At 34.3% G+C, this 7,180-nt stretch overlaps 1 protein-coding gene across 1 annotated transcript; it reads right to left on the bottom strand.

Annotated features, from left to right (window-relative positions):
* Positions 1-415: 415 nt before the first annotated feature.
* Positions 416-3,712, bottom strand: LOC123885488 (transcription factor GTE1-like). The gene is made up of 8 exons (XM_045934772.1): positions 3,480-3,712; positions 2,583-2,750; positions 2,205-2,282; positions 1,867-2,091; positions 1,600-1,698; positions 1,434-1,492; positions 833-983; positions 416-727 (listed from the first exon to the last, which is right to left on the bottom strand). The coding sequence occupies exons 1-8, from the start codon at positions 3,552-3,554 to the stop codon at positions 599-601; spliced, it is 984 nt and encodes a 327-aa protein (XP_045790728.1). The 5' UTR covers positions 3,555-3,712; the 3' UTR covers positions 416-598.
* Positions 3,713-7,180: the final 3,468 nt, after the last annotated feature.

Below are 7,180 nucleotides of genomic sequence, written 5' to 3'. Positions count from 1 at the left end.
TCCGTTTAATAAGTGTCTCTGTCTCATTTGCAATATATTCTGTTTTAAATTAATTATCACTTTAAATATTAATAAAATAATAATTATGCATTCAATGATGTGTTGCCACATCATTTAATGAACGTGACACATCATGTGTTTTTAAATATCATACATAATATGTTGGTATATTATTGAACGCATGTGTAAAATAACTTTACACTAACGGTGCATATAAATTAAATTCAATTATTTTCTCCCACTAAAATACCTTTATTCATTAATTCTCAATTTTCAAACGACTTAATCACTTTACTAACTACTATCAATAACAATATTTTAGTAAATAAACCTCAATTTATCATTGAAGTCAAAAGAATTATTATATTTATATATTAAACTAGAGATAGTGATGTTCCAAAACTATTATCAGGTATTTTATTTAAGAATGCAGATCACAGATCAATATGTTCCAAAAATTGTCAAACAGTAAGAGGTTAGTGGTGTCTTTATGCACTACAGTTCAATCAAAACTAAAACACTACATTATTTGTTGTATATCTGTATCACAAAGTATATAGTTTTTTTTGTTCCTTATTACATGCCTTTGGCAAGAGAATTACTCAATTTTCCTCCTTTTGGCATTGTGTTTATTTTCCTCCATGCTGTCTTCGTGACTAATCAAGTTTTTTCCTTCATCTAGTGTCTGTTTCACAAGCATATACAATCTCCACAGTGTGTAGTCGCTCTGTATATTATGCGAGTAAAGTTAGTGAAAGAAAAAATAAGACAGATCAAATTAGGAAATGGCTAAAAGCAAACAATATTAGTAGCAATAGATAACAAGACGAACCTGCGCCTCAATGTCAAGGATCGGAATTTCATCGGTAGGTTTGAAATTCGGATCATTCTCAATGATTATTTGGAGTGCCTTTGTGAGGTTATCCTCGGACAATTGAGCGAAACCATTCACGAGTATTATTTTCTCCGGACCAGACAGTTTCCTACAGTATTGTCAAAAACCGAACAAGACATAATAAGCAACATAGTTCTTAACATGACCAAAAGAAAATCCATAACGAATTCTCAATTGCGTATTTAGAGGACCAAAACTAAAAGGCGTCTAGATGCTATAAAACTCGGATCCAGATTTCTTGTAATAAGTGAATCAGACATTGTAACAGTCATGCAATCAGGACCATCACATCAATCATTGTTTCGACCCTGAAAATCGGGACTAAAATATAGAGTTAAGTTGTGGTTTGTCTGATCTTGATCAGGATTGATCAAACAATTCGGTCAGCAACAGGGCCGACAGCATGGTTGTGTGACTGCAAGAGATCTAAATCCATAAAACTCCTTAACATACGGTGGTGGTTTCAAGAAAAAGAATAAATTCATCGCAGGACTAAACAATAAACTAACAAACGATATGGGGTGAGTCATTCATGAACCTGCACTGTGAAATCAATGTTGATTTGAGATTCCTCAAAGCCGTCTCAACCTTAGACAGCTGGAACAACAAAAATTAAATGCATAAATTAATCATCTGATATTGTTTTTCGGAACATACAATATTTGATTTTAACCACAATTCTGCGAAAACAATAATGAACAAACCTCGGCGCTTAATCCCGTGGCCCTGTTGGCATAAGTGGCTTCTTGAGCAAGCTTTTTATTCAATTGTTCATCCGCTTCTTCCTTTGATAGCTCACTCTCCTGAAATAATGAAATAAAGTAAGGTAATGTAGCTACAGAAAAATATTGCATGGGATGGTTGACACTTGAAATCACTGTTATTTCTATAAATGCAACCTCTAGAATTGTACATAAGCAATTTTCATTCATAGAAAAGAAAGGAACATATATTGGAAAAAAGAAAATTACCGCCTTATCCACTTTAGGCAAAAGATTTAGCCATTTCTTTTCGAATTTTTCCAGCAAGGTCTTAGCCATGACATAGATGTCATCCTTTTCATTATTGTATGTCATGGCATTCATAAAAATCAACCTTACATCTTCATAGATCTCACGCACATTCTTATAACGTGAGTGATCCTTAGCCTTAATTTTTCTTCTTATAGTACTGAAGTCCATAGGCTTTTTAATGACCTAGGAGAAGAAAAATAAACAGAGAATCCTGAGAGATTAGAAGCTGTCATTTATCTAATTAAGATAGTTATAGTCTAAGTCATTATAAAAGCTTAAAAAAATAAATAAAATACCTGATAATAGTCATGCAGTCCAAGACCTTTAACATCTACAGGTTCCAAAAACGGCCACACCCATTTGTGCTGAGTTATCTGAGAAAAAGCAAATGCATCACTATTAGGCTTTTGTATGATTCAATAAAAAGGAGGAGGTTATTCATTGCAAGTTAAAAGTTAAATGCTTTGTTATTTTCAATGAATGTAACATCGTAAAAGATATTCTTTTCCATAAAATCAGTATACCTTCTTACAATAATTTATTTATCATTGTAGAAGTAACATTGTACACATGGTTATATATAGACAATTGGTGGTGTCAGGAATAAAGAAAAAATTGAAGAATAGAGTGAAAGTTCATTGAAGCTAGTTGATTGCATAAATACTTGCACTTGCCTCAGTCAATATTTTGGAAAAATGACGCATGACCTCGTTTTGCATTTCTTCTGAAGCACGTTTCAGCGGCATCTTAGGAGGCTTCTCGTCTTTGCTTTGGAAACCATTCTGTAAAGCATCAGCAGTGGATTGGTAAAACTGTTCAACTTCCTTTATTTGCTTCTCAAGCTGCAATCAACACATGACACAAATAATGTTCAAAATTCAAACTTACAAACATTAAAAGCACACAAATGCATAGCATTCCTCTATGGATCAGAAATGCTAGATTGATTGCAACTCAGAAGAATTACTAAAAACTCAACACCCCTAAAGGAGTTTTTACATCATAATTACTATCAGAATGAGAAAACTATTAGGGTTTATTCTTGATATCGATCCAGATTCCTCCCGGTTAGGGAAAACACAGTCACACAATCAGGAGATCACGTTGGATAACGATCGACCAGCTCTAATTTTAAATTCACCAAATCTAATTTAAAATACATCTCGAAATACAAGTTGTACGCAATCGATCAAGAGAGCGCGTCAGCTGAAGATCGAACAATTCAAATTTTAAATTCACCAAATCAGATTTAAAATACAGCTCAAATTACAAGTCATATACAGCTAAACAATCAAGTTATCACGTTCAATGAAAATTGAATAACCTAAAATTTAACTTCACCAAATCAAATTTAAAATACACTTCAAAACACAAGTTGTTTAATTTTCGAACATGATCGAAATCCTCAACACGATATTGAGACAAGAAACATCAACAATACAAACATATACAATCAAGAAATTCAACATTCAATTAGTCTTTATGAATATTAAAAAATAAATAAAATCAAGAAATTAATCATAAAAAACACAATGTGATCACAAAGAATAAATTAACATGAGAAGTTTCACCTTATGAACTTGTTCCTGAAGTCCATAGACAATGTGGTTATAGCGGTTTAAATTTTCAACTGAATTATGCGCCATTGTTTTCTTTGATTGGTGTTGCGGAATTTCAATTATCTATGCAATAATGAATAGTTTTTAGAGTGCACAACAATTGTTTGATAAAAGTCTTATATAAAGTTGCAATTGGTTCGGAATTTATGAAAGCTAAGCAAAGAGACACTCCTTTTATAAGTGTGTGTTCGCCCAAACCAAATTGCAATCCAAATCAATTTTTAATTTTTTATTTTTGACAAAATCTAAATCAATATTTAGCGTTTGGGGTTAGACATTTTTTTATGGGAAATAAAACCGAAACCAAACCGTTTAAATATGGTCTAATTTGGTCCGACGTTTCAAAATCAATTAATTTCGGATTCTAAATTTCGAATCTCTTTTTAAGGGCATTTTGGTCAGAAGAACCTGAGAGCAATTTTTTATGTTTAGAGAGATTTACTTTTGTCACCCGTATTTATTTTTTCACGCGCCCTACGAATTTACCAAAATACTCCGTCCGCTACTTAAGTAGCGGACACGCCAAAAACACTCAACCTCTATAACGTTCGCTACTTAAGTAGCAAACAACATTTTTCAGAAATTTTCATTTTTATAAGTCCACTACTTAAGCAGCGGAAGTGTAAAAAGGAAAAAGTGTAACACGCCCGAGTAACCGGTATGATGAGAAAACGAGATCTCATGTTTAGATAATTTGTTGTGAGTGGGCCAAGAACTCATGTTTAGATAATTTGTTGTGAGTGGGCCAAGAAGACTTATTTATTTGGCCCAATTTAAAAACAACTGTGTAGTAGAAAACTAAGGGTGCAAAAAACTTTAACGTCCTGTATTAATTTTTAGAATATTATTACACAAATATCATATCTAATACTGGATTACATGAAATAATCTGAACTATTATTGTAATTTGTAAGTGATGCATCGTCCTTCTATTTATATATAATGATACCGTTTGGCCTAGCTGATTGACTATTTGCAAGTGTACAATTTCGTCAATTGAGTAATAAAAAGATATCGATTCTCAGGGATTGCGCAATTGTAACAAAGTAATCGTGTCTATAAACATACTAACATTAACACATATTTTGGGGGTTTGTTTGAGTAGTTTGAGTTGTAAGAAACGTTTCGAGTTCAAATAGTAAACAAGTGAGGTTGGATCATTGGAACCACTTAAGCTATAGTAATCATATGCAGTCAATTATATCGAATTGAATCACTCAAGCGTTACAACTAGATCAACAATATGGTGAATCTCAATCTCTTGATAAATTCACCGTATCCTTTGTCGATACTCCTCTGATCTCTTGGATGAAAGCTACCGACAACGGAGTATTTGAAAACGTGTTGATCGTGTGCTACACTCTATGTTTCAATCTCTCGACCGGAAACACTCAAATGCTTCATGAATTCAGTTCAGATTCTAACTCATATTCTCATACATAATTAGAATCTAAGATCATAGCAAAGTTGATGAGAATTTGAAATGCATTAAGTAAAGTCATTCATGAAATAACAATTACAAGAGAGTTTCAATTCAATAAGTAAGATTACATTATATTACAGCCTAAGTTTCATCCTAGATCCAACCTCTATGAGGGATTTAGCTCCTCATAGCTTCTTGATTCACTCCAAGCTCCAACTTCATGGTAAATGCTTCCATGCTGCTGAATCGCTTGAAGCTATCCACTTGAATGCAGGATCAGACCTCAATTTTTGCCCAGAATCTCTGAAATGTAGTGATGAACCCAGAATTTTCGAACCCCTTTCCAGAAAATGAAATTTCCTTAAATACAGATCGCCACCACGCTGCGCGTCAGATCTACCACGCTGCGCGTGGTTGCTGAAATTAACACTACGCTGCGCGTGAGATGGGCTACGCCCCCAGCGTAGTGCAATTTTCTCCTTCACGCCGCGCGTGATAGATCTCATGCCACGCGTGACTAAGTCAGTGAGCAAGTTCATCTTCAGGCAGGGTATTATGCCGCGCATAATAGAAGCAGGGGAAATTCTTCTTCTGGCTCAGGCTACTACGCTGCGCGTGAAACAGCCACGCCCCCAGCGTAGTGCAAAATTGTATTTTTCTGCATAATTTCCTATTTTTCTTATAATCCAAGTAACCTCAATTCTGAACTGATTTCTCTTGTTTATTCACTAGAAAACCTCTAAAAAGAGTCTAATGTCCCTCAAATAAGCATGGATATAAGAGTGTGACGATACGTCATCACAACCCCAAACTTAAACCTTTCCTTGTCCTCAAGGAAACAACTTTTACCTCAAGCTTTTATGTCAAGACCTTGGCATTTTCCTTAGAGCATTCAAATCATACATGCGTGAGACTTACCTGATGATCAATGATCCACTCGCATGCAACACTCAATTGCACCACAATTCCCTCAAGGCATTTTCAAGAACTTCACACTTTTCAACCGATGCTCAATGATTTCATCACAATCCTCACATACTCTCTTCAATCATGGTTAATTCACTCAAATCAACACATCTAGCAAGTCAACAATAATTTTGCAAGTATTCTAGAAATTCAATCGGTTCACTTTGCGCACACACATTAGAGCTCTTAAGGGTTATAACTTGGCTTGGTTAGGGTGGATGGTGACTTTTTAGGATAAGTAGTAGAAAAACTTGGAGTTAGATCCCCCTAAAGTCAAAGAAAAATTATAAACCAAAACCCTTAACTTTTGAAATATAATGGACTAGAGAACTTTTTCAATTCAACATACAAAGTTTTGCAATTCGTTTGTATTCAAGGTTATCACTTCTTTTTGTATTTCTTTTCTCTTTTTCCACATTCATCGCTTTTTATCATTTTTTTCATTTCTTTTCAACATATCTTTCTCTAAAGCCTTGAATCTTTGAAATTTTTTTCAATTTTTTCAACCAAAAACTTTTTGTAAGTTCTCTACACCCCAAACTTCATTGTTTTCTAATTCCAAAGAGCAACCCCAAACTTAGTGGTGAGCATTGCGCATCAACCACTAATTAGGTGCCTAACATCCAAAAAAGTCATTCATTTTTTCATCAAAATTTTCTTAAGGTTTTGCAAAAATAACATAGTTTCTTTCGGCTCAAATTGGGTAAGCAAAGGATACATATGTAAGGGTGGATAGAAAGGCTCAAAGGTACCAATACAACATGCCTCATGTGTGCGACAAAATTACCAATCAAATAAAGAGAGTACAAGCAAAATCGAGAGACAATACAAGAGTGGATATCACATAGAAAGAATGAGAAGTGTTTGGCTCAATACCTCACAGTTAGGTCGAATCAAAGAGCCGGTAAAAAGTGTGAATTCCCTTCCTTTGCCTCTTGATCACATGAGCGCAACAAGCAATTGCACTGAAAGTATCACAAATCACACACGGATAGAATCAAGCAATTGATACTCAAAAAATAGAAAGAACATGCCAAGATATCGAAACAAATTCTAAAAGTAAACGAAGTTCCACAATCGAACATAAAAAGATTCAAATCCTGAGTTAAAAAGTTACAATCATCCAGCAAATCCAAAGAACATCAAACAATTATTAATAAAGTAGCATAAGAGTGAGAGGGAAGAAAGGACCGTAAACTCATGGGTTGCCTCCCATGAAGCGCTTCTTTCTCGTCATTAGCTTGACGCTTCATCATCACAAGTT

This window comes from Trifolium pratense, linkage group LG5 (assembly GCF_020283565.1).
Source record: "Trifolium pratense cultivar HEN17-A07 linkage group LG5, ARS_RC_1.1, whole genome shotgun sequence".
Lineage (NCBI taxonomy): Eukaryota > Viridiplantae > Streptophyta > Magnoliopsida > Fabales > Fabaceae > Trifolium > Trifolium pratense.
This window is presented reverse-complemented; position numbering and strand designations above follow the sequence as displayed.

Bases quoted from the DNA above. Each gene is read 5' to 3' on its own strand.
- LOC123885488 (XM_045934772.1), bottom strand. From the start codon at position 3,554: ATGGCGCATAATTCAGTTGAAAATTTAAACCGCTATAACCACATTGTC. The intron at 2,283-2,582 runs GCAAGTGCAAGT...GCTTTTTCTCAG, and splicing joins TTTCCAAAATATTGACTGAG to ATAACTCAGCACAAATGGGT. The intron at 984-1,433 runs GTTCATGAATGA...ACAATACTGTAG, and splicing joins ACATTGATTTCACAGTGCAG to GAAACTGTCTGGTCCGGAGA.